General features: G+C 42.2%; 3 protein-coding genes across 4 annotated transcripts in view; all 3 read left to right on the top strand.

Moving 5' to 3' along the window:
- GRIA4 (glutamate ionotropic receptor AMPA type subunit 4) overlaps positions 1-26,948 on the top strand; it is a 407,857-nt gene that overhangs the window by 167,281 nt on the left and 213,628 nt on the right. The window lies entirely within an intron of this gene.
- Positions 1,408-2,010, top strand: LOC308525674 (interferon lambda-3-like; the record flags this gene model as incomplete). The annotated part of the gene is made up of 1 exon (XM_081100465.1): positions 1,408-2,010. One exon carries the CDS (start codon positions 1,408-1,410, stop codon positions 2,008-2,010), a length of 603 nt encoding a protein of 200 aa, XP_080956591.1.
- Positions 10,656-12,512, top strand: LOC308525673 (interferon lambda-3-like). The gene has a single exon (XM_081100464.1). The coding sequence runs from the start codon at positions 11,759-11,761 to the stop codon at positions 12,359-12,361; it is 603 nt and encodes a 200-aa protein (XP_080956590.1). The 5' UTR covers positions 10,656-11,758; the 3' UTR covers positions 12,362-12,512.

Here is a 26,948-nt window from a genome sequence, read left to right as displayed (position 1 = left end):
AGGAGAAGGAGAAGGAGAAGGAGAAGGAGAAGAAGAAAGGAGAAAGGAGAAAGGAGAAAGGAGAAAGAAAGGAGAAAGGAGAAAGGAGAGGAGAAGAATAAGGAGAAGAAGAGCAAAAATATAAACAATAAAATGGCTATATATAGATATATATATATATATGTAGGTATATATATATATCAACAATTGAATCTAAAAATCAAAGTAAATGAACAAGAAATATAATGAAAAAATGAACTGATGAATAAAATTTAAAAAGCTCTGTCCTAGCCTGTTTAGCTCAGTGGATGGGGGCTGGCCTGCAGACTGAAGGGTCCCAAGTTCAATTCTGATCAAGGGCACATGCCTGGTTTGTGGGCTCAATCCCTAGTAGGGGACATGCAGGAGGAAGACAATCAATGATTCTCCCTCATATTGATATTTCCTTCTCACCCTCTCCCTTCCTCTCTGAAATCAATTTTTAAAAATATAAAAGAAAAAGCTCCAACAAGATTTGTTTAATGGGATTTGTTTTCAATGCCATTCCGGGCACCTTGAGCAGTGCCTAATGCAAAGTCAGGGCTGAGTTATACTTGATGAATGAATGAAAGCATTTGTCGCACACTGAGCAGGATCCTTTGAAGTCCTTGGGCACACCTCACTTTCCACCAGAGCCTCCTATCCCTAGGTCGTGCTGCATCTGGACATTTAAAGATGTTTGTCAAGTTGCCCTCCTCCCCTTCTTTTTCTCTCAGTGCTGAGTGGGGAAGGGAGGGAGGACATGGTCTCCTCTTAACTCCAGGCTGCTTTGCCTTTCTGACACTCTCCCAGGCCCAGCAGCCTTCTCCCTTCCTCTTCTCCCCTCTCCTGACAGCCTCTCTCTTGGAAGTTCCAGGTTCTTTGTGGCAACAACCATAGAGGTGCCTTTCTCCTCCTCTCCCTGCTCTGGGGTATCTGCAGAAAGGCACATCTCTATGTCCCCTACTCAGCAGGACACTGTGACCCCTCTTTGTGGGGCTAAGCCTGCCCTTATCCTGAGATTTCTCTTATGACCTCACCTTCTGTAAGTGAATCAGAGTCTGTTTCACTTTCCCTTTGGCTTCAGCTGCTCAACTGGTTCAAGGTCCAGCCCTGCATGGGCTGGGCTTCCCCAGCCTGGAGCTCCCCTAGTGGCAGGTGAGTTTTCACTTTTCCTACATCAGCTGGGATTGCCCCTCTGTCCAGGCTAAAAGCTGCACCATGGAGCTCTGCAGAATTGCATCAAAGCAGTGCTGCAAGTTCAGAGATTCAGACAGAGCAGCAGGCTGAGACCCAGAAGAGGATTCTGAGACCAGAGACACCAAACAAGGCTGGGTGAGACCCAGGTGACAGCCTCTGAGTGGACACGTGGATCCCCATCTGCTGACAGAGACGAGACCAGAGGCCAGGATGATGCGGGACTTGGCTGTGTGTTGCACGCTGGTGCTGGTGCTGATGCTGATGGCCTCGGAGCTGACCAGGACAGGAGCAGCTCCTGCCCCTACGCCCGCCAGGACCCACCTGGGTGCAAGGGGCTGCCACATGGGCCAGTTCAAGTCTCTGTCGCCACAAGAGATGAAGGCCTTCAAGAGGGTCAAGGACGCCCTGGAAGAGTCTCTCCTGCTTAAGAACTGGAGCTGCGGCTCCCGCCCCCTCCCCAGGACCCGGGACCTGAGGCAGCTGCAGGTGTGGGAGCGCCCTGTGGCCTTGGAGGCTGAGCTGGCCCTGACACTGAAGGTCCTGGGGACCTTGAAGAACTCGACCCTGGGGGACATCCTGGACCAGCCCCTGCACACGCTGCACCACATCCACTCCAAGCTTCAGGCCTGTGTCCCAGCTCAGGCCACAGCAGGCCCCAGGCCCCGGGGCCCCCTCCGCCAGTGGCTGCATCGCCTCCGGGAGGCCGGGAAGAAGGAATCCCAGGGTTGCCTTGAAGCCTCTGTCACATTGAACCTCTTCCGCCTCCTCACCCGTGACCTGAGATGTGTGGCCGCTGGCGACCTGTGTGCCTGACCCTGACACCCACCGGCAACCTGTCCCAGCCTCTTGGATTTTATTTATGCATGCCCCCCCTTTTTGTAATTTATTGACTCCCACCCACTATTTATATATTTATGGGTGTGAATTGTCAAACTCAGACCCAACAAAATATTTATTTTTCTACTTTTTGTAAAAATTTTGCAAATAAAAAATGAGTACAAGAAAAAATAGAATTTATTAAACTTGTCTCAACATTAATAAAGAAAAATAAATTGGAAATCCAGTATATTCTTGTGATATATTTATATATATATATATATATATATATGTATACTAGAAGCCAGGTGCACAAATTTGTGCATTGTTGGGGGCCCTCAGTGTGGCCTGCTGGGACCCGTCCCCAGCCCCCTCCCATACTCATAGCCCCACAGCCCCACAGCCCTGGCTGGTAGCATGCCATGGGCTGGTTCCGCCTCCTCACCTGCTCAACCATCCCGCCTGTGGGGCGAACAGTTGGGGCCAGAGGACCCTCAGTGCCTGGGAGCCAGGTAGAAGCCCCGCCCCCCACCACCACTGGTCGCAGTCTGTGGGGCAATAGGCAGGGTAATCAGGCCCCTCTCCGCCACCAACTTGGGCTGGCATTGCCCGCTCACCTCCACCATCGCGCCACAGGCCCACTCTCGTTGGTGCCCATCGCGGTCGGCAGTGCCTCCACTGCTGCCTGCTGCCAGCACCCTGTTGCTGATGCCAGCCATGTTCCACGCTGCCTCCCTGGTGGTTGGTGCACATCATAACAAGTAGTCAAACTCCAGGTCGAATGACCACCCAAGGGGACAATTTGCATATTAGGCTTTTATTATATAGGACATGTATATATGTATATGTGTATATACATGTATATGAGTAGATAACTGATAGATGGTAAAGAGAGAGACTATTAAACAAGATAGCATATATCTGAATTTGAGGTCTACCACTAATCTCAGAAGGATTTTATGGAAATTCAGTGAGATAATTCATGTAAACTGTTTAACAGAATGCCATGCACATAGTGATATTCACCAACGTATACACCTCATATGTCAACTAGACTCTCTCTGATACCAGACTGCAACATAAAATGTCCTTGGTTTGGAAAGTCTAAATGATTTTTTAAGAACCCTAGAACCTTGCCCTAGCAGGTTTGGCTCAGTGAACAGAGCATCAGCCTGCAGATTGAAGGGCCGAGTTCGATTGTGGTCAAAGGGCACATTCCCGGGTTGCGAGCTCAATCCCAGTAGGGGTAGTGTAGGAGGCAGCCAATCAATAATTATCTCTCATCTTTGGTGTTTCTGTTTCTCTTCCTCTCCTTTCCTCTCTGAAATCAATAAAAAAAATTTTTTTAAAAAAAGAAAAATCCCAGAACCTTGAGAATTTCCTGGCTTCTGCATTCAACATGCCATCCTTTCCCCACCATGGTAGACAGCCAGATGTGAAACTCCATTCTAATGAAATACTTGTGAATAGACATCACTTAAAGGCTTGGGGTTGTGCAGAGTGGTAATATGGAGCACCATTGGTTTAAAACAATAATTACTACCCTTTCTCCTATAAAGCGTCTCTAATCTCAAATCTTATTTTGGACATATCAACTACCAGCAGTTTAGCAAGGGGTTGTCTTGGCCCTGCTCCCATGGCACCCTGTCTCATCCAGGCAGAGCAGTTGGAGGCCTTAGTTCCAGCGAACACTAAGCATGTAAACACACACAGACACACACACTCACACACACACATAAGTACACCACACAGCATCTATACTAATAAAAGAGTATATGCTAATTAGACCAGACATCTTGCAGATGTCCTTCCGGACAAAGCCATGGTGGCAGGGGCCAAGGCAAAGGCGGTTAGGAGCGATCAAGCCGGCAAGGGATAGCACCAGCTGGGGAAAGCAGTTAGGGGGCAATGAGGCAGGCAGGGGAGGGCAGTTAGGGGGCAATCAGGCCAGCAGGCAGAGGCAGTTAGGGGAGATCACATGGGCAGGCAGAGGCAGTTAGGGGCATCAGGCTGGCAATTAGAGTGGTTAGGGGCAATCCGGCAGGCAAGCAGGCAAGTGGTTAGGAGCCAGAGGTTCCAGATTTTGAGAGGCATGTTCAACTGCCGGTTTCGGCCCAATCCCAGGCCTAAACTGGCAGTCGGACATCCCCTGAGGGGTCCCGGATTGGAGAGGGTGCAAGCTGGGCTGAAGGACCCCCCACACACAAACACAGGAATTTCGTGTACCAGGCCTCTAGTGTTATACATAAAAACCATGTTCTTAACATCACTAAAGGTATTTGTTTATGGAATTAAAATGTTAGGTGATTTTAATTTTTTTCTTTATATTTATCTTTTTTTTACAATTGTTCTTTAGTTGTAAATATATATTATTCTTCAAAAAGTATATATATTGCCTTTATTAAAAGAAAAAATAATTTTTAAAAGAAAGGTGGTACATAATAAATTTAAGACTATATTCTTTCAAAGTACAAGCTTTTTTAAATGGCCACTTAGTTATATGCTTCAATTAGTTGGAAGTTTTTACTTACATGGAATAATCTATGAAATAACCCAGTAATTGCAAGCAAATGACAGGATTAGAGTGTTTCTCTCCCCCTGAAGGTGAACATTCCATTTAATATGTGTATATCTTGCCTTATATTCTCATATTTTATATAAGTGAAAGCTATATTTAGGTGATATAAATTTTAATCAGTGACTATTCAAAAATGTCTCCAAAGTTGTTTTAATGGAGACCAAAATAACACAATATTCAAAGAATAAATTCTTTAAAAAATTTTATGATTCAAATACCATTGGGACGAAGCCTAAGTTTGTTGGGACATGAGAGGGGGGCCTGAAAAATTTAAGACTTGAGAGCCCATTCTATGTATTAAAGTGGTAGCAATTCATTTCACTCATTTTAATTAAAGGGAAAATGGATGTACATGATTCCAAAAGTCTTCGTTTTTCTAACTCTTCACCTGTAAGTAACAGAAAACTACTGCATTTAGGATAAATTGGTGTTTATAGGTCCCAAGGAGAGGAATACAGAGAGGACTTAGGAAGGGAAAGGGAACAGGAACTGAAATCTGCCAGGCAGGGTTGGATGCTCATCTGCTTCCTTCATGATTTTAAACATATTTTCTCCCATTTCAAAGAGAAGTGAAAGATAGTTGCTCCACAGACGAAGCCAGAGTGAAATAAGTTGGGTCCTCTTAGTTTTCATTTAAAATGTCTAGAAAATAGAATTCAACTGGGGCCCAGATTTGGTACGGAACTCCCCTTGTCCAAAAAGCTAGAGGTAGAGATCTCCTTGTGTAGTTGTCTCTCGGTTTTAAAAGCCTTCTGTTTTTTGTTACCTGTTATTTCAACATGAATTCCTGGGAAAGAAAATCATTGTGCACTATGCCAAAATTCCTAAAAACAAAGGTATGCAAATGTTTGACAAATGACTTTACAGTTTTATTAAGTGAATATCAGTAAAACACTAAGAAAAAAGGAAGATATGTAAGAATATCAATCAAACGTAAAAATCCCATCAATGTTGCAGTGTATATAGATTACCACTCATACTGCATTTACCAGGTGTACCGGTTAATAATGCAGATTTTTTCCAATAGATGGAGTTACACATATGTTGATATATATGTGATTTGATATGTATGCTAATTTGTTGTATTGACAGCAAGCTTCAGAACTTCATATGTCAAATTTTCTGAGAGTGTTAACATCATAGATAGTATTACACTTAAAAATGTCAAATTTTGTGCAAAAAAAAAAGAGCATTTGCAGGAAGTTTTAATTCATTACTTAAAAAGTGCTGCTGAAAGTTATTGTATACTCCGGAAGCTTATGGTGAACATGCTCCATCTCAAGATACTTGTGAACGCTGGTTTAAATGCTTTAAAAGTGATGATTTCAATGTGAAAGACAAAGAACATTCAGGTCAACTGAATGTACTTTGGAAACTGAGTTTATTTTGAGAATCCCAATCGTGCAAAATGGTTGATCCAGGTCAATCATCAACATCAACTGCAAGGCCAAATCGCTTTGAAAAGAAGACAATGCTCTGCATTTGGTGGGATCAGGAAGGTGTGGTGTACTATGAGGTTCCAAAACCAGGTAAAAACGTTAATACTGATCGCTACCAACAACAAATAATCAATTTGAACCATGCTTTGATTGTGAAACGACCAGAATGGGACGGAACATGCGGCAAAGTAATTTTGCTTCATGATGGCGCACCATCACACATTTCAAAACCAGTGAAAGACATGTTAAAAGATCTTGCCTCGGAAGTATTAACCCACCCACTGTATTCACCAGACCTGGCTCCTTCAGATTACCACTTGCTCTGATTGATGGCACATGCACTTTCTGCACAGCACTTCAAAACCTAGGAAGAAATGGAAAATTGGGTTTCTGAATGGTTTGCCTCAAAACAAGCAAAGTTCTATTGGGACAATATCCACAAACTACCTGAAAGATGGGGGCAGTGTGTAGCTAGCGATGGACATTACTTTGAATAAATCATTTTAGATGTCTCTCTTGAAATTATCGTGTTTTCTTTGATTACAAAATCCACATTATTAACCAGTATATGATCATAGTAAGCTTTCTATTGAAGAGTAATATTCACACTTATATAGAACTACAGGCCCGTTACACGAAGAGATTCCTGCAATATACCTTCCTTTCCCTGGCTACCGGCACTGGTTTTCCTCCGGCACCCGGGACCCAGGCCTTCGCTCTGGCCACAATGGAGAAGCGAACCCTCTTCAGCCTTCAGTCTTCGCTGCTCAGTCCGGAGCCTTCTGTCTTTGCTCCATGCCTGCGTATGCAAATAAACTGCCATCTTTGTTGGTTAATTTGCATACTCATCCGATTGGCTGGTGGGCGTAGCAGAGAGACACCGATTTGTGTGTTTCTCTTTTATTAGTGTAGATAGCTCCCATTTATGGATTATGCCTTTCAATCCAACAGCACATTTTTGAAAGCTATGGAATTGTCTGCTTTCAGTGGGTCATCAACTGACTCAAGGAATTGCTTAGAAGAGTAAAAGCCTTCCAATAATGGCATTCGAGAGCACTGCCTAGTCCTCAAAGAGATGAGTGCCTCTCATCTGCCCTCTTACAGGGTCTCCTCACGTGTAGTTGTCCCCTTTGCTTTAAAGCCTTTCAGCTTTTATTATCCACAGTTTTATTATTGGGAATATGCACTTTACTACCTACCAGGAACAGGGGAAAAAAGCCCAAACTCATAGAATCTATACTAATAATAGGGGAATATGGAAATTGTCTAGGATGCTGTCACAGTAACAGTAACAACGGAACAGCAGGCTGGGTGGGGCGACAAGGCTGGCAGGCGGGTTTGTGAGGGATGACCAAACGAGTGAACAGAAGGCTGTGTGGGGCAACCAGGCCAGCAGGGGGTGGGCCAGTTGGGAGCAACCAGGCTGTCGGGGGGGGCGGGGGGGTTAGTTGCAGGTGACCTGGCTAGCAGGCTGGGCAGTTAGTGGTGAGCAGGTCGACAGGGTGTGCACTTGGGGGTGAACAGGCAGGCAGGAAGGTGAGCAGTTAGGAGCCAGCGGTCCCGGTTTGTGAGAGGGACATCCCCAGAGGGGTCCTGGATTGGACAAGGTGCAGGCTGGGTTGAGGGGACCCTCTTCTCCCCCCCTGCATGAATTTCGTGCACCAGGCCTCTAGTGTCTTTATACTTGATGTGTGACAGAGGCTTTGTTGTTTGAAGAAGAGCAATAGATTTGAATAGTAAAAACATGAAATATTCCAGAAACCTAGCTTATCTGATAATCTAATAAATAGGTTATTTATAACTTCTATTTTGTAGGGTGGGGATATTGTCACATCACAAGCTCTATAGTATCAATTTCTATCAATAAGATCTACAGTCATGAAGATAAATTCATGGGTTCTCCACTCTACTATATAATAAGTTTAGCTCACAATGTGTCACACACAGATATTTGAATCTTATTTCATTTTTAGGCATTGTATACCACAAAAAAGGACAAAACTATAAATATTTCAAGATTAATGTAGATATAAACTGAAGGCAAAATTGTTATTTATGAAAGTTGAAAGCCTCACTATGAGTAATGTCTTCTTTGTTATTATTTCTAAATAAATGTGGTAATTTCTACTAAAGTTTTATAAGATGAAATAAAGAGAAAAATAAGTATAATCATATTCAATTATGGAAACGTATACACTTTAATCTGCAGGAACGTAGTATACTCAAAACACTATCTTTTTTTGCATGACTTCCAAAAACTTAAACATCGTGTTCCTAGAGATTTAACAGTGTAAAATGACAAAAGAAAAACAGGATACTGCTTTGTCACAGCTTTATTTTTCACAACCACATATAGCAACTGAAAGTTTAACCTCTATTTCATGTCAACATTATCTAATTCATGGCATCTGTAGCCATTCAGTTTGACTCAAGATAAAACAATAAAGGATAAGAAAATGATTTTATTTTTCAATCAGTTTCAATGTTCAATAAATATTCAAACTGCTAACAACTGAAGATCTTTGTATGGATTTCTTTTTGGAATCTTTTAATTGGCATTTATCTTTTCTAAATTTAATACTTTCCACAAACCCTTTGGAAAGTTAACATTAGTCAGACATGATATCTGTTCCCCCCATGGCCCTTTCATCATTATGTTGTTACCCTGAACTCTTCTATGGGACTGTATTACAACCTGCAAAGCCATCACACAATGCTCCCCTTACTGTAAAAAGGACATCTTAGCTGCCGATCTCCTGGTTCTGCTACAGCCTTTATTCATACAAACCTACTACAGTTTCTTTGATTTCCAGTAGTTAGAGTCTACATTTTGTTTTTATCAGAAATTAACTTTGTAGAAAAGCAAATTGCATACCTTTTTCCCCCCAAATTTATGGGTTAATTTCATTTTATACTGGTGATTATTTAGTTGTTCATGAAAAGTGAAAGTTAATGCCTCTGTGTAGAATTAGTTTTAGTCCCTAGCCCTGGCCAGTGTCACTCAATGGTTAGAGTGTGGCTCCACACACCAAAGGGTCACAAATTTGATTCTTGGTCAAAGGCACATACCTGGGTTGCAGGTGCAATCCATGGCCCTAGTTGGGCCACATGCAGGAGGAAACCAATTGATGTATGTCTTGCACATTGATGTCTCTCTTTCTCTCTCTCTCTCTCTCTCTCTCTCTCTCTCTCTCTCTCTCCCTCCCTCCCTCCCTCCCTCCCTTCCCTCTCTTCCACTTTCTCTAAACATCAATGGGTAAATGTCTTCCTGTGAGGATTAACAAAAAAACAATAAAAGGAATTTATTTTAGTCCCTAAAGACAAAAACAACTATTTTTTATTGATATTATTTCCCTTTATAGCTAGGTTTAATACAACTCACATTTCTTTTATTTATCTTTTTGTCTGTATATGAGATTGTCTTCTCTATTGTTTTTTTTTTTTTTTGCTTAATCCCTTCACCTTTACTCAATGTTCTCTCTCTTTTTTTTTTAAATATATTTTATTGATTTTTTACAGAAAGGAAGGGAGAGGGATAGAGAGTTAGAAACATCGATGAGAGAGAAACATCTACCAGCTGCCTCCTGCACACCTCCCACTGGGGATGTGCCTACAACCAAGATACATGCCCTTTCAGTCCGCAGGCCAACTATCCACTGAGCCAAACCGGTTTGACTCAATGTTCTTTTAAAAATCATTTATAATATCCAAAAGAATCAGATGAGCAATAATACACATTGTAACTCCTGCTTACTTTAAAGCTCTAGTGAACTCAAAAGTAAAGCATACCCAGGTAACCAAGAAAGAATGGTGATATAAAGAATATCCCCCTACCCTACAAAAAGGGAGGCATTTATTTCTTCCCTGCAGATTTGTTTATTCTATCCTTAACACAAGGATAGTAGGCTTTTAAAGGAATTTTGCTTAAAGAGGAGACAGTACACTCTTGTTCATATATATAAAAGCCTAATATGCAAAGTGTCCCCTCAGGAGTTCCACCAACCAGAAGTTCGATCACTCTCTATGAATTGTGCTGAACACGAGGGGGCAGCACGGAACGAAGGAAGGACTCAGCCTGCAGCCAGCAGCCAAGGAAGGGGGCCCCAGATGGCAGCTGACAGCCACTAGTTACCCTACCTGTGCATGAATTTTGTGCACTGGGCCTCTAGTTGTAAAATAAACAAATATGAAGCAGAAGATACATAGCAAATTCATTGTGTTTTTCAAATGATAGGTAAAAGCTTGCAAACTGTCCCCATTGGTGAACTGAAGACCTGTTATAATCAGGTAACAAGAAGTGTACCTGGGACTAAGTTCTTTCATCAGTTCCTGTATCCATAACCCTTGACCTACATTGTCTAGACTTCTGCTCCACAGGGAAATTCATTTGGCCTATGCTTCATTACATCAACTGCACTCTAGATATTTAGTAATTAATCTCACAAATTAATAAGGAACTGGGTAGGGGGGTTAACAGAGAGGGGGGAAAGGAGGGCATCAGTAATACTGTGAAAATAAAGATTATTTTTTAAATAACTCAAATAAATGTTTAAAAATTTTAAAAAGTTCTGTCCTTGCTCATTTTGCTCATTGGATAGAGCATCGGCCTGCAGACTGAAGGGTCCCAGGTTCGATCCTGGTCAAGGACACATGCCCAGGTTGCAGTCTGGATACCCAGTAAGGGCATGTAGGAGGCAGCCAATCAATAATTCTTTCTCATCGTTGATGTTTCTCTCTCTGCCTCTCCCTTCAACTCTGAAATCAATTTAAAAAAAGAAAAGAAAAGAAAAAGCTCCAAGTTTTCTTTAATGGGATTTGTTTTCAATGCCATTCCTGGCACCTGGAGAAATGCCTAATGCAAAGTGGGGGCTGTTATACTTGATGAATGAATGAATGAATGAATGAATGAATGCATTTGTCACACACTGAGCAGGATCCCTTGAAGTTCTTGGCCACACCTCACTTCCCAGCAGAGCCTCCTATCCCTGGGTCCTGCTGCATCTGGACATTTAAAGATGTTTGTCAAGTTGCCCTCCTCCCCTTCTTTTTCTCTCAGTGCTGAGTGGGGAAGGGAGGGAGGACCTGGTCTCCTCTTAACTCCAGGCTGCTTTGCCTTTCTGACTCTCTCCCAGGGCCCAGCAGCCTTCTCCCTTCCTCTTCTCCCCTCCCCTGACAGCCTCCATCTTGGAAGTTCCAGGTTCTTTATGGCAACACCCCTAGAGGTGTCTTTCTTCTCTCTCTGCTCTGGCGTATCTGCTGGAAGGCAAGTCTCTATGTCCCCTAACCAGCAGAGCACTGTGACCCCTCTTTGTGGGGCTAAGCCTGCCCTTATCCTGAGATTCCTCTTATGACCTCACCTTCTGTAAGTGAATCAGAGTCTGTTTCACTTTCCCTTTGGCTTCAGCTGCTCAACTGGTTCAAGGTCCAGCCCTGCATGGGCTGGGCTTCCCCAGCCTGGGGCTCCCCTAGTGGCAGGTGTGTTTTCACTTTTCCTACATCAGCTGGGATTGCCCCTCTGTCCAGGCTAAAAGCTGCACCATGGAGCTCTGCAGAACTGCATCAAAGCAATACTGCAAGTTCAGAGATACAGACAGAGCAGCAGGCTGAGACCCAGAAGAGGATTCTGAGACCAGAGACATCAAACAAGGCTGAGTGAGACCCAGGTGACAGCCTCTGAGTGGACACTTGGATCCCCATCTGCTGACAGAGACCAGAACCTGAGGCTAGGATGAAGCGGGACTTGGCTGTGTGTTGCACGCTGGTGCTGGTGCTGATGCTGATGGCCTCGGAGCTGACCAGGACAGGAGCAGCTCCTGCCCCTACGCCCACCAGGACCCACCTGGGTGCAAGGGACTGCCACATGGGCCAGTTCAAGTCTCTGTCGCCACAAGAGATGAAGGCCTTCAAGAGGGTCAAGGACGCCCTGGAAGAGTCGCTCCTGCTTAAGAACTGGAGCTGCGGCTCCCGCCCCCTCCCCAGGACCCGGGACCTGAGGCAGCTGCAGGTGTGGGAGCGCCCTGTGGCCTTGGAGGCTGAGCTGGCCCTGACACTGAAGGTCCTGGGGACCTTGAAGAACTCGACCCTGGGGGACATCCTGGACCAGCCCCTGCACACGCTGCACCACATCCACTCCAAGCTTCAGGCCTGTGTCCCAGCTCAGGCCACAGCAGGCCCCAGGCCCCGGGGCCCCCTCCGCCAGTGGCTGCATCGCCTCCGGGAGGCCGGGAAGAAGGAATCCCAGGGTTGCCTTGAAGCCTCTGTCACATTGAACCTCTTCCGCCTCCTCACCCGTGACCTGAGATGTGTGGCCAATGGAGACCTGTGTGCCTGACCCTGACACCCACCGGCAACCTGTCCCAGCCTCTTGGATTTTATTTATCCATGCCCCCCCTTTTTGTAATTTATTGACTCCCAACACTATTTATATATTTATGGGTGTGAATTGTCAAACTCAGACCCGACAAAATATTTATTTTTCTACTTTTTGTAAAAATTTTGCAAATAAAAAATGAGTACAAGAAAAAATAGAATTTATCAAACTTGTCACAAAATTAATAAAGAAAAATTAATTGGAAATCCAGTTTATTCTTGTGATATATGTATTTATATGTATATGTATACTAGAAGCTCGTTGCAAATTCGTTCATGGGTGGGGTCCCTCTGGGTGGCCTGCTGGGATCCGGCCCTAGTTTACACCCCCAGCTTCACAGCCCCGCAGCCCCACAACCCCGGCTGGTACGCTGCCGTGGGCAAGCGCCGCCCCCTCACCTGCTCCACCATCCTGTCTGTGGGGTGATCAATTGGGGCCATGTCCCCCACCGAGCTCCCTCAGTACCTGGGAGCCATGCAGAAGCCCCGTCCCCACCGCCATTGATCACATTCTGTGGGGCGATAGGCAAGGCAATCAGGCCCCCTTCCGCATGCCAACTTGACCTGGTGGCGCCCACTCACCTGCTCCACCATCGCACAGCAGTCCCGGTCTCATCGGTGCCCATCGGGCCAGCAGTGCCCCCACTGCTGCCTGCTGCCAGCACCCTTTTGCCAATGCCCGCCATGTTCCACGCAGCCCCCCTGGTGGTTGGTGCATGTCATAGCAAGTATTCCAACTCCAGGTCGAATGACCACCCAAGGGGACAATTTGCATATTAGGCTTTTAGTATATAGGACATGTATATATGTATATGTGTATATAAATGTATATGTGTAGATAACTGATAGATGGTAAAAAGAGAGATTTTTAAACCAGATAGCATGTATCTGAATTTGAGGTCTACCACTAACCTCGGGAGGTGTTTATGGAAATTCAGTGAGATAATTCATGTAAATTGTTCAGCAGAATGCCAGGCATATAGTCATGCTCACCAACATATACACCTCATATGTCAATAAGATCTCTCTGGTACCAGACAGCTACATGTCCTTTGTTTGGAAAGTCTAAATAACATTTTAAGAAACCTAGAACCTTGCCCTAGCTGGTTTGGCTCAGTGGATAGATCAACCTGCAGATTGAAGGGCCCTGGGTTCGATTCTGGTCAAAGGGCACATGCCCGGGTTGGGAGCTCAATTCCCACTAGGGGTAGTGTAGGAGGCAGCCAATCAATAATTATCTCTCATCTTTGGTGTTTCTGTCTCTCTTCCTCTCCTTTCCTCTCTGAAATCAATAAGAATATATTTTTTTAAGAAAAGGAAAAACCCAGAACCTTGAGAATTTCCTGGCTTCTGCATTCAACATGCCATCCTTTCCCCACCATGGTAGACAGCCAGATGTGAAACTCCATTCTCATGAAATACTTGTGAATAGACATCACTTAAAGGCTTGGGGTCATGCAGAGAGGTAATATGGAGCACCACTCGTTTAAAACAATAATTACCGCCCCTTCTCCTACAAAGTGTCTCTAATCTCAAATCTTATTTTGGACATATCAGCTACCAGCACTTTAGCAAGGGGTTGTCTTGGCCCTGCTCCCATGGCACCCTGTCTCATCCAGGCAGAGCAGTTGGAGGCCGTAGTGCCAGCCAACACTAAGCATGTAAACACAAACAGACACACACACGTAAGCACACCACACAGCATTTATACAAATTAAAGAGTAATATGCTAATTATATCAGACATCTTCTGGACATCCTTCTGGACAAAGCCACAGTGGCAGGGCCAAGGCAAAGGCGGTTAGGAGCAATCAAGCCGGCAGGGGAAAGCAGCAGAGGGTGATCAGGCCAGCAGGGGAGGGCAGTTAGGGAGCAATCAGGCAGGCAGGGGAGAGCAGTTAGGGGGCATTCAGGCAGGCAGGGAAGGGCAGTTAGGGGGTGATCAGGCAGGCAGGGGAGGTCAGTTAGGGGAGATCAGGCCAGCAGATAGATGCAGTTAGGGTCATCAGGCTGGCAGGCAGAGTGGTTAAGGTCAATCAGGTAGGCAGGCAGGCAAGTGGTTAGGAGCCAGAAGTTCCAGATTTTGAGAGGCATGTTCAACTGCTGGTTTAGGCCTAATCCCAGTCCAAAATTGGCAGTCAGACATCACCTGAGGGGTCCTGGTTTGGAGAGGGTGCAGGCTGGGTTGAGGGACCCCCTCCCCCCCACCCGCCTCTGGTGCATGAATTTCATGCACCAGGCCTCTAGTGTTATACATAAAAACCATGTTCTTAATATCTTAAAGGTGTTTGTTTAAGGAATTAAAATGATAGGTGTTTTTAATTTTTTTCTTTATATTTATCTTTTCTTACAATTGTTCTTTAGCTGTGAATATATATTGTTCTTCAATAAGTATATATACTGCCTTTATTAAGAAAACAATAATTTTTAAAAGAAAGAGAGGTGGTACATAGTAAATTTAACACAATATTCTTTCAAAGTACAAACTTTTTTAAATGGCCACTTAGTTATATGCTTCAATTAGTTGGAAGTTTTTACTTACATGGAATAATTTATGAAATAACCCAGTACTTGCAAACAAATGACAGAACTAGAGTGTTTCTCTTCCCATGAAGGTAAAACATTCTATTTAATATGTGTATATCTTGCCTTATATTCTCATATTTTATATAAGTGAAAGCTATATTTATGTGATATAAATTTTAATCAGTGACTATTCAAAAAAAATATTCAAAGTTGTTTTAATGGAGCCCAAAATAACACATTATTCAAAGAATAATTTTTAAAAGAAAATTATAAATCAAATACCATTGGTATGAAGCCTAAGTTTGTGGAGACATGAGAGGGGGGAGGGCCTTGAGAGCCCATTCTATATATTAAAGTGGCACAATTCATTTCAATCATTTTAATCAAAGGGAAAATGGATGTACATGATTCCAAAAGTCTTCGTTTCTCTAACTCTTCACCTGAAAGTAACAGAAAACTACTGCAGTTAGCATAAAAGGGTGTTTATAGGTCCCAAGGAGAGGAATACAGAGAGGACTTAGGAAGGGAAAGGGAACAGGAACTGAAATCCTCCAGGCAGGGTTGGATGCTCATCTGCTTCATTCATGTTTTTAAACATATTTTCTCCCATTTCAAAGGGAAGTGAAAGATAGTTGCTCCACAGACGAAGCCAGAGTGAAATAAGTTGGGACCTCTTAGTTTTCATTCAAAATGTGTAGCAAATAGAATTCAATTGGGGCCCATATTTGGTAAGGAATTCCCCTGCCCAAACAGGGGAATCTGTGTAGTTGTCACTCATGGCTTTAAAAGCCTTCTACTTTTGTTACCTAACATTATCCTATATAGTAAAAGGCTAATATACAAATCGACCAAATGGTGGGACAACTGGTTGCTATGATGCACACTGACTACCAGGGAGCAGACCCTCAATGCAGGAGCTGCCCCTTGGTGGTCAGTGCGCTCCTCCGAGGGTAGCACCACTCAGCCAGAAGCCCTGAGCCAGGCTCATGGCTGGTGAGCGAGGCGGCAGTGGCAGGAGCCTCTCCTGCCTCTGCAGCAGTACTAAGGATGTCCGATAGACGGCTTAGGCCTGCTCCTCATGGAGCAGGCCGTCAGTCGGACATCCCCCAAGAGCTCCTGGACTGCAAGAGGGTGTAGGCTGGGTTGAGGGCCCCCCCCCCACCCAAGTGCACAAATTTCATGCACAGGACCTCTAGTTTCAGTATAAGTTCCTGGGAAGGAAAATCACTGTGTGCTATGCCAAAATTCCTAAAGACAAAGGTATGCAAATGTTTGACAAACGTCTTCACAGTTTTATTAAGTGGATATCAGTAAAACTTTTAAAGCACTAAGAAAAAAGGAAGAGACGTAAGAATATCAGTCAAACATAAAAACCCCATCAGTGTCGCAGTGTATATAGGTTATAGCTCATACTGCATTTATATGATCATAGTAAGCTTTCCATAGAAGAATAATATTCACATTTATATAGAATAGCTCCCATGTACAGATATGCCCTTCAATTCAATAGCACTTTTTTGAAAGCTATAGAATGTTGGCTTTCAATGGGTCATCAACTGACTCAAGGAATTGCTTAGAAGAGTAAAAGTCTTCCAATAATGGCATTCGAGAGCACTGGCTAGTCCTCAAAGAGATGAGTGCCTCTCATCTGCCCTGTGACAGGGTCTCCCTCCTTGTGTGTAGTTGTCCCCTTTGCTTTAAAGCCTTTCAGCTTTTATTATCCACAATTTTATTGTTGGGAATATGCACTTTACTACCTACTAGGAACAGGGAAAAATGCCCAAGGTCATGGAATAGCTTTATGATTGATGTGTGACAGAGACTCTGTTGTTTGAAGAAAAGCAATAGATTTGAATAACAGAAACATGAAATATTCCAGGAACCTAGGATATCTGAAAATCTAAAAAATGGGTTATTTATAACTTCCATTTTGTAGGGTGGGGATATTTTTCACATCACAAACTCTATAGTATCTATTTCTGTCAATAAGATCTACATTCATGAAGACCAATTCACGGGTTCTCCACGCTACTATAAAATAAGTTTATCTCACATTGTGTCACGCACAGATATTTGAATCTTATTGCATTTTTAGGCATTGTATACCACAAAAAGGACAAAACTATAAATATTTCAAGATTAATGTAATATAAACTGAAGGCAAAAATTGTTATTGTTGAAAGTTTAAAGCCTCACTAGGAGTAATGTCTTTTTTTTGTTATTATTTCCACATAAATGTGTTAATATCTACTAAAGTTTTATAAGATGAAATAAAGAGAAAAATAAGTATAATCATATTCAATAATGGAAAAGTATGCACTTTAGTCTGTAGGAACTTAGTATACTCAAAACACTAGCATTTATTGCAGGCCTTCCAAAAATTTGAGCATCCTATTTCTACAGATTTGAACAGTGTAAAATGACAAAGGAAAACAGAATACTGCTTTGTCACAACTTTATTTTTCACAACCACATATATCAACTGAAAGTTTAACCTCTAATTCATGTCAACATTATCTAATTCATGGCATCTATAGCCATTCAGTTTGACTCAAGTTAAAACAATAAAGGAGAAGAAAATTATTTTATTTTTCAATCAGTTTCAATGTTCAATGAATATTCAAATTGCTATCAACTGCTGATCTTTGTACTGATTTCATTTGAGAAATTTTTTTATTTTCTTTATTGATTAAGGTATTACATATATGTCCTTACCCCACCCCCACCCCCCTCCACACTCGCGCTCATACTCTCACCACCCTGGTGCCTGTGTCCATTGGTTATGCTTATATGCATGCACACAAGTCCTTTAGTTGATCTCTCCCCCTTACCGCCCCCTCCCCTACCTTCCCTCTGAGGTTTGACAGTCTGATTGATGCTTCTCTGTCTCAGGATCTGTTTTTGATCATCAGTTTATATTGTTCATTATATTCCACAAATGAGTGAGATCATGTGATATTTGTCTTTCTCTGACTGGCTTATTTTGCTTAGCATAATGCTCTCCAAGTCCATCCATGCTGTTGCAAATGGTAGGAGTTCTTCCTTTTTACAGCAGTGTAGTATTCCATTGTGTAGCCCACCCCCATCCGAGGAGCTGCCCACCCCCACCAGCCAGAGGAGCCACATTTTAGGAATTTTTTTAATTGGCACTTATCTTTTCCAAATTTAACGCTTGCCACAAATCCTTTGGAAATGTTAACATTAGTCAGACATGATATCTGTTCCCAACCGAACCCCACCCCATGGCCCCTTTCATCATTATGTTGCTACCCTGGACTCTTCTACGGGACTATATTACAACCTGCAAAGCCGTCACACAATGCTCCCCTTACTGTAAAAGGACATCTTAGATGCCGATCTCCTGGTTCTGCTATGGCCTTTATTAATACATACTTACTACAGTTTCTTTCTTTTCCAGTAGTTAGAGTCTACATTTTGTTTTTATCAGTAATGAACTTTCTAGAAAAGCAAATTGCATACCTTTTTTCCCCAAAATTTCTGGGTTAATTTCATTTTATATTTGTGATTATTTAGTTGTTCATGAAAAGCAAAAGTTAGTGGCTCTGTGTAGAATTAGTTTTAGTCCTTAGCCCTGGCCAGTGTTATTCAATGGTTAGAGTGTGGCTCCACACACCAAAGGGTCACAAATTTGATTCTTGGTCAAAGGCACATACCTGGGTTGCAGGTTCAATCCATGGCCTTAGTTGGGGCACATGCAGGAGTAAACCAATTGATGTATCTCTTTCACATCTCTCTCTTTCTCTCTCTCTCTCTCTCTCTCTCTCTCTCTCTCTCTCTCTCTCTTTCCACCACCTCCAACTTTCTCTAAACATCAATGGGGAAAAAATTCTCTGGTGCGGATTAACAAAAAACAAAACAATAAAAGGAATTCGTTTTAGTTCCTAGAGACAAAAACAACTATTTTTTACTGATATTATTTCCCTTTATAGGTAGGTTTAATTCAATTCACATTTCTTTTATTTATCTTTTTGTCTGTATATGAGATTGTCTTTTTTTTTTTTTTTGCTTAATCCGTTCACCTTTACTCACTGTTCTTTTAAAAATCACTTATAAACCCCACAAGAATCAGTTGGGCAATAACATACAGTGTAATTCCTGCTTGCTTTCAAGTTCTAGTGAACTCAAAGGAAAAGCCTACCCAGGTAACCTAGAAAGGATGATGATAAAAAGAATATCCCCCTACCCCACAAAAAGGAGGCATTCATTTCTTCTCTGCAGATTTGTTTATTCTATACTTAACACAAGGATAGTGGGCTTTTAAAGGAATTTTACTTAAAGAGGAGATAGTACTCTTGTTAATCCTATATAATAAAAGAGAAACATGCAAATTAAGCATCCCTCTGATACACTCAAGCCATGCCCACAAGCCACGCCCACTAGCCAGTCAGGAGCAATTATGCAAATTAACCCAACTAAGATGGCGGTGGCCACAGAGCTAGAGCGAGCAGGAGGCTTGGGTTGCCCCCGACGATGGAGGAAGCCAAGCTTCCCTCTTGCCCTGGCCAGCCCTGGGCTCCGCTCAAGGCTACAAAGTTTCTATTATAGAAGATAAATAAATCCCAGATACCTGCTTCCAAAAAAAAAAGAAAAAAAAGGGGGAGGCTGGGAGCTTGGGTCGCTAGGGGGCATGGCCAACCTGAAAATGGCCATCAGCCCCTCAACCAGGCTGGAAAGGCACCCCAGCAGGACCCCCCCCACCACCACCACCCTGAAGGGGCTGTGGCCAGCCTGAAAACAGCCCTCATCCCCTCACCCAAGCTGGCCCAACCCCCATGGGGTGAGGGTCTCCACTGGGAGGCTTGACCAACCTACAAACAGCCATCAGTCCCTCACCCAGGCTGGCCAGGCACCCCAGTGGGGACCCCACCCTGAAGGGGATGTGGCTAGCCTGAAAACAGCCCTCATCCCCTCACCCAGGCTGGCAAGGCACCCCAGCAGGACCCCCACCCTGATCCGAGACACCCTTCAGGGCAAACCATCCGGCCCCCACTCGTGCACCAAGTCTCTATCCTATATAATAAAAGGGTAATATGCAAATTGATCCTAACAGCAGAACGACTGGGAATGACTGGTCACTATGACACACACTGACCACCAGGGGGCAGATACTCAATGCAGGAGCTTCCCCCCTGGTGGTCAGTGCTCTCCCACAGGGGGAGCTCTGTTCAGTCATAAGCCAGGCTGATGGCTGCCAGCACAGCAGTGGTGGCGGGAGCCTCTCCCGCCTCCTCAGCAGCACTAAGGATGTCCAACTGCAGCTTAGGCCTGCTCCATGTTGGCAAGTGGACATCCCCTGAGAGGTCCTGGGCTGCCAGAGGGATGTCTGACTGCCAGCTTATGTCCGGTCCCCCAGGGAGCGGATCTAACCCATCAGGTGGACATCCCCTGAGGAGTCCCAGACTGCAAGAGGGCACAGGCCGGGCTGAGGGACCCCACTGAGTGCACAAATTTTTGTGCACCGGGCCTCTAGTCTATATATATAAAAGCTTAATATGCAAAATGTCCCCTCAGGAGTTCGACCAACCCGGAGTTCAATAGCTTGCTATGACATGCGCTGACCACCAGGGGTCAGCATGGAATAAAGGAAGGGCCCAGCCGGCATCTGGCAAGCACTAGGGACAAATTTTGTGCACTGGGCCTCTAGTTGTAAAATAAACAAATATTGAAGCAGAAGATACATAGAAAATTCATTGTGTTTTCCAAATGATAGGTGAAAGCTTGCAAACTGTCCCCATTGGTGAACTGAAAACAGATTGTCAAACTGCAGCAGGAAGGCCGGGGAGGGTTGGGGGGCAGGAGGGAGGGGGTAAGAGATCAACCAAAGGACTTGTATGCATGCATATAAGCATAACCAATGGACATAAGACACTGTGGGATAGGGGAGGCTAGGGGACTGTCTAGGGCGGGGGGAAAAAAAATGGACACAATGTAATGCCCTTTGTAATACTTTAAGCAATAAAAAAAAAAGAAAAAAAAATAGCAACAGCGAACCCCTGCAGGCCCTAGGGCACCATACTCTGGGTCAAGGTAACCTCCATGGTCACTGCGAGGAGCCGGGCGCGGCTGGACACACATGGCCATGTGGCGTCAGCTTGCTCGGGCCAGTGCGCCTCTCCTACGAGTGCCTTTATCAGGTTCTTAGGCAGTCCCACCCACCAGTGCTGGCCTAAAGACACTGCTCCCGGTGCCAACTTTCGAAGATGTTTCCATTTCTGAAAGGCCCAAGCTTAGATTTTTTTTTTTTTCAGGCTCAGTGGCAATGTATTTCTCAGAGGGTGCAGGCTGCAAAGCTGAATGCCTGGTTAGAGCTTTAGCGACCGTTCCAGGTCGCATTTAGGAAGGAGCCAGCTATTTCACTAAGCACAGCCACGCATTAGGCTGGAGCTGCTATATAGGAAGGATTGGATGAAGGCAAGCGGAACCTGGGACAAGGGAGTGGGGGAGGGGCACAGGAGTAAACAGCGAGTTTGGCAACCACAGTGCCTATGCAATCTGGCCAGGCTTAGATTTGTTGAAAGAATACCACTTGTGCCAAAAGTGCGAAAAGAACCTAAGAACTTGCGTGACATACAGGGACCTTCAACTGAAGATACTGAGTTCACAGAAGGCAATTTTGCAATCAAGACCTGTTATAATCAGGTAAGAAGAAGTGTATCTGGGTCTGAGTTCTCTTATCAGTTCCTATATCCATAACCCTTGACCTGCAGAGTCTAGACATCTGCCCCACAGGGAAATCCATTGGGCCTATGCTTCATTACCTCAGCAGCATTCTAGATCCTTACTGCTTAATCTCACAAGTTAATCAGTGCTAACTTTTTAATGGATGATACTGATTCAACATATAATCTGCCAAGATATGTATTGATAGTAACATAATTATTAGAAACAAAATCCCAAATCCCAATGTTTACATACTAAAATATTCTCAAGTCTTTATACTAAAAAGTCCTCAAGTTTTTGTGACTTTTAAAATGTGTTCTTTTATTTCAGTAATAATGACAGAAATTAATAAAGCCTTCCTAGATATCAACTTATAATCAAGTAGTGGGTGATTTCAGTGTTTTGGTCAACTTGTGAATTCTTATTCTCCATTATATCGGTGTCAAACTTTATAAAGAAAGATAGAGGTTTAGTTTAAAACTGGTGTTTCTCACATTAGAAAGCAAGGTCATGGAGGTCAGAAGGTAATCTTTTGAATCTGTGATTTCTCAAGTTTGAGAAACAGTAATTTAACTTGAAGACTGAATCCAATGTAGAAGGGGTATGGGTTTAGCACTAGTGTAGGTAGGTCTTTGTGTCTTCCTCAGATCGCACCAAGGAACTCCCACTTCTCCTCTAATGTATGCCTGGCATGGCTGTTAACAAAAGACACCCAATACATTTTGAAATTTTGCCAGAAGGAAAGATATGGATGAAAAAGGAAGCTTTGCAACATTTCTGATGGGCAGCTGTTCAGGTTGGTTGAATCCTTTGCTGAGTCTGTGTGCTTCTGCACCTCTGAGATGAATTCAGAATTATGGAAAGGGATGAATGGAAAGGGATAGATGTATGCAACAGCTAATGTGCTGTGGAAAGGTCAAAGGGCTTAGGGTTCAAACAAAACTAGCTCAGGTTTGAGTTCTGACGTTAGTACTTACTGCGCGTCAGTCAGGTAGAGCTGAGGACTAAGTGAAATAGTCAATGTAAATATCAATATGCAACTCAATACCTGGCTCATAGGTGGCTGAATAAAATCTATGTTCACTTTAGTTAGAAATTGGTTTAAAATTGAGATCTTTTCACACGAAATCTTATGCTGTTACCTTTATAATGCTGTACTTCTCTGGGGGGAAAAAATGAAGAGTAAATTACAGGGAGAAATGTATTTTATAGTCTTTTTTCCAAAAAAGAAAATTTATATCTATATACATATATATATGTGTATAAAGCGTAATATGCTAATTAGACCAGATGTCCTTCTGGACTAAGCCGGGGCTTCCAGGGCCGGGGCAAGCTACCACAGCTGCAAGGGCCCAGGCCCTTGCACGAATTACGTGCATCGGGCCCCTAATATATATAGAGGCCTGTTGCACGAAGAGATTTGTGCAATAGGACTTCCCTTCCCCTGGCTGCCAGCACGTTTTCTTCTGGCACCCGGGACCAGGTCTTTGCTCAGTCGTCACTGCTCCGGCCGGAGCCTTCAGTCTTTGCTCCGCTGCTTTGCCCCTACATATGCAAATTAACCGCCATCTTTGTTGGGTTAATTTGCATACTCTCCTGATTGGCTGGTGAGTCCAGCGGAGGGACGGTCAATTTACATGTTTGTCTATTATTAGGTAAGATTAGTTTTAATATTGTTGTAGATTACAAAGCATTTTGAGCTCATCTAATATGAACAATTTAATGTATGCTGTTCCCAAACACTTGGGAAAGTTTAAATACAAAATTAAGGGAACACAAAGTCACACAATCTTGTTTCCAGAGTGACTTTCAGTCAGCCCCACACAGCTGGTGCACTGGGAATTATCCAATTGCACACAGATAGATCTCTTTCCATTCATTTGGATAATCCTGAATTCCTTTCAGAGGAAGCATAATGCCAGTGCAGAAGTACACAGACTCAGTAACGGCCACCCTAAGGAAGGATTGAACCAACTAGAACAGCTGCTCATCAGAAATGTTGCAAAGCTTCCTTTTTCATCCATATGTTTCTTCCTGATAGTCAACATTTCAAAATATATTGTATACCTTTTGTTCTGACATAGTGTTAAAATATTTTCTGAATTGTGCTATTCAAAATATTCCAGACCTTGAAGTAAGAAGAGATAACACAGCTTCTGGTTGTGTGTGTGTGTGTGTGTGTGTGTGTGTATTTGTGTGAAGAATTAAAAATCTTACCAGTCTATTACATAATTGAAACCTTAGAGGTATAAAGTCAAAAGACAAAATTAATCTAAGAAAATGCACCAGCATCTAGCTTCACATCACTAGCTACATTGAAATAGATAAATCACTTAAATGCTGATTAGATGTAACAAAATTATTAGAGCTCAGTGGACTTAAATGCAAGTCTCCCTGGATTACATCCTGACTTTAGCTTCTATATCTTCCTGACCTTGGGCTTCTCCTCTGCCTGTACCTCAGCCTCACATGACAAATAGAAAAAATAATACTACCTTCCTCATGTTTTGGAAGACTAATTGAGTCCATCTATGAAAAATGCTTAGAATAGTGCCTGAGTCATCATAAACACAGTGTAAGCTATAGTTGTCATTATTAATGATATCAATGTACCCCTATGTTGTTTAAGAAAATTCATTGCAAGACAATTTGATGGTTTTATAATCAGGATTAATTTAAATGAGGTTTTAAAGCATTTTCTTAGAATCTCAACATTCCTATAATTTACATACAGGCTAGATCAATAGCTATATAAATTAAATTTTATTAATAAAACATTTAATTCAATATTAATTCTTAAATATAAGCATTTCATGTTTACATGGCATGAGTACAGGAGTCTGCTCATCGTACTCATATTTGTAAGCCTGGTAAGTAGCACAGCATGAGGCATGTATGATCATGAGTCAGCATATACTGAATGAGTGAGAGCTCTTCAGTAAATAATGGGGATTGGCTCAGGCTTCTTGAAATGATTTTTTGTTGTTCAAATCATCTTCTCTACCGTAGCACAGAAAATATAAATTGTCTGTTGGTAAGTTATGCAAATTTTAAATTTTACTAATATAAGTTTTTCTTGCAATTGAAGGTCTAACCATACTCATTTTTCTGGTATAAATAAGATTTATGTTATTAAAAAAGACTTGTTAAAACAAAATATGACCTCTTTTGCAAGATAAAACTAATTTTTAAAAGGTCAGCATCACTTCTTGGAAGGACTTTGATTCTGATTCAGTGGGTATAGGATGGGGTCCAGACATCTGCAGTCTCAGGCAAAATATGAATCTGGATACCATATTTTGGGAAACACTAAAGAAATAATAAAAATTAACATGTATTGATCCCATACTTTATATTCTAGCTACTGTCTAAATGCTTTATATAAATCAACACATTTGATACCCCAACACAGCCATGTGCCAGAATTCAAATCCAGGCAAGTCTGCCTCCAAAATCCATGTTCTTGCTACTACATTGTAAAAGATACTGGGGCTCAAGTAATCAGGGAAATCAACTAGTCTTTCTAAGATTCGATTTATCGTTTTCAAATTCAAAATGTATTCATTTGGGTGAGAAATGAATGAGGTGAAATTCACCAATACATGTTTTTAAGTGTTTTGTGTGTACATATAAAGTATGCATATATATATATATATATATATATATATATATATATATATATAAATTATTACTAGATAGATCAATCATATCAATCTGAAAGGCAATAAAACTTGTTACTAATATCAAATGGAGAAAAAGCAAGATATTGCTAAAGGGAAGAATTTTCAGAATATAAACAAATAGAACGTTAACTGAGATTGATTTAATTTATTAAATACCAGTGAGACATAACTTGCTTTTTGGAAAGTTGTGACTAATCAACATCAGACATTCCCAAAGCATGAACTAGTTTTGCAATATCTTACACTGTAGGTATTGTTCACATTATATATAACTTCCCATGAGAAACTTACATTATAACTCAAGTCATGCTTGTATCTTTAAGGTTATATGACAACAAAAACTCATTTGTTTTATATTTAACATCTCATAGCTGACTTCTCTTAACGGCTATCTGTTTTTACTCTAGTACTAAATCAGATGAATGAAAGTAAAGGAAATAGTGGAAAACTCTTGTCACTGATCTCAGTTGACAGGGATAAAGGTGCTGCTCATGCCTGGAATGAAATGGCTGCTATTCACCAGCAATTTCTGACAATGCTTTGAAACATAAATGCCCTCATTATGACACTTAAGAACACATTATTGGGTTGAATCTTTTATTATAATCTTTCATCTCGAGTCATGATGGAAGTAAGACAATAAATTGTTTCTTTTTAGGTTCATTCATTATAACAAATTTCAAAGTCTAATCGTTTGAGCAATGTAGATTTTACTTTTCATTATATTATTGATTTGTGAAACATTTATATTTATTATGATAAATTTATCTTCATGTGACATTTTTAAGTAAAAAAAAAAAGTACATTAAACAGAATCCAAGAGTGCAGTATAATAGTCATTAATTCATTTAACCAAATATGGTCATGTGCTGATGTCCCATGGGCTAGATTCTGAGAATCAAACTATAAATAAGATAAAGTGCATACTCTAGCCTTTCTCTTCTAATTCAGTAGGAGTAAAAAATCTTGCCCACAGGCAAGGTCTTTTATTAAATGAGGTTCATTTGCTTTTTTTTGTAAGGTAAGCTTAAAAGTAATGTTGCTATTACTCTGCAGGAGTAGCTCTGTTAGAATCTTCAATCTACAAAACAGTGGTTTTAATTGAACCACAAGCAATTCCACTGTGAATTGGACTTAAACATGCTGCTATGGGGCATCTTGGAGTTTCAGAAAAGAGAAATGGACCCGCTCACGCAGAGAGAAATCGCCTCCATTTTGGAGGTAACCAGAAAGCTACCGGAGCCAACCCTCACCCCCGCGGAGACAGCCGCATTGTTTCTGACTCTTCCAGCTTCTTCTCAGAAAACAGCGGAAAAGCACTCTTTTCCTCAGTGCACACTTTAAACATTACAGTGATTTCCATGCCTGCCGCTCTGGTGAAGAGTAGAGACTCGAACACAAGCCAAAGACAATTGATTAATTGAATACCGACCTCAGTTCATTTCCTAACTTTTCAAAATCGATTTTTCTGGGTGTAAAGGCATGGGCCTCTATGATAAGCTCATACTCAAAATAATTAATAGATGATTATATAAAGCTTTATAGTGGAACTCTGAGCTACCATAGTAAGTGAATATTGGTGATTATTTTCTCCCAATTAAAAGTACATAGAGCCCCATTGTTTGTGTAGTACTGTGTTAGACCGATGTATACATAAAGC

Source organism: Myotis nattereri, assembly GCF_964212035.1.
Source record: "Myotis nattereri genome assembly, chromosome: 9".
Taxonomy (NCBI): domain Eukaryota; kingdom Metazoa; phylum Chordata; class Mammalia; order Chiroptera; family Vespertilionidae; genus Myotis; species Myotis nattereri.
The sequence above is the reverse complement of the archived record's forward strand: the minus strand, read 5'-3'. Positions and strand labels throughout refer to the sequence as shown.

What these genes read in the sequence shown, in the direction of transcription:
- LOC308525673 (XM_081100464.1), top strand. Translation starts at nt 11,759, where the DNA reads ATGAAGCGGGACTTGGCTGTGTGTTGCACGCTGGTGCTGGTGCTGATG.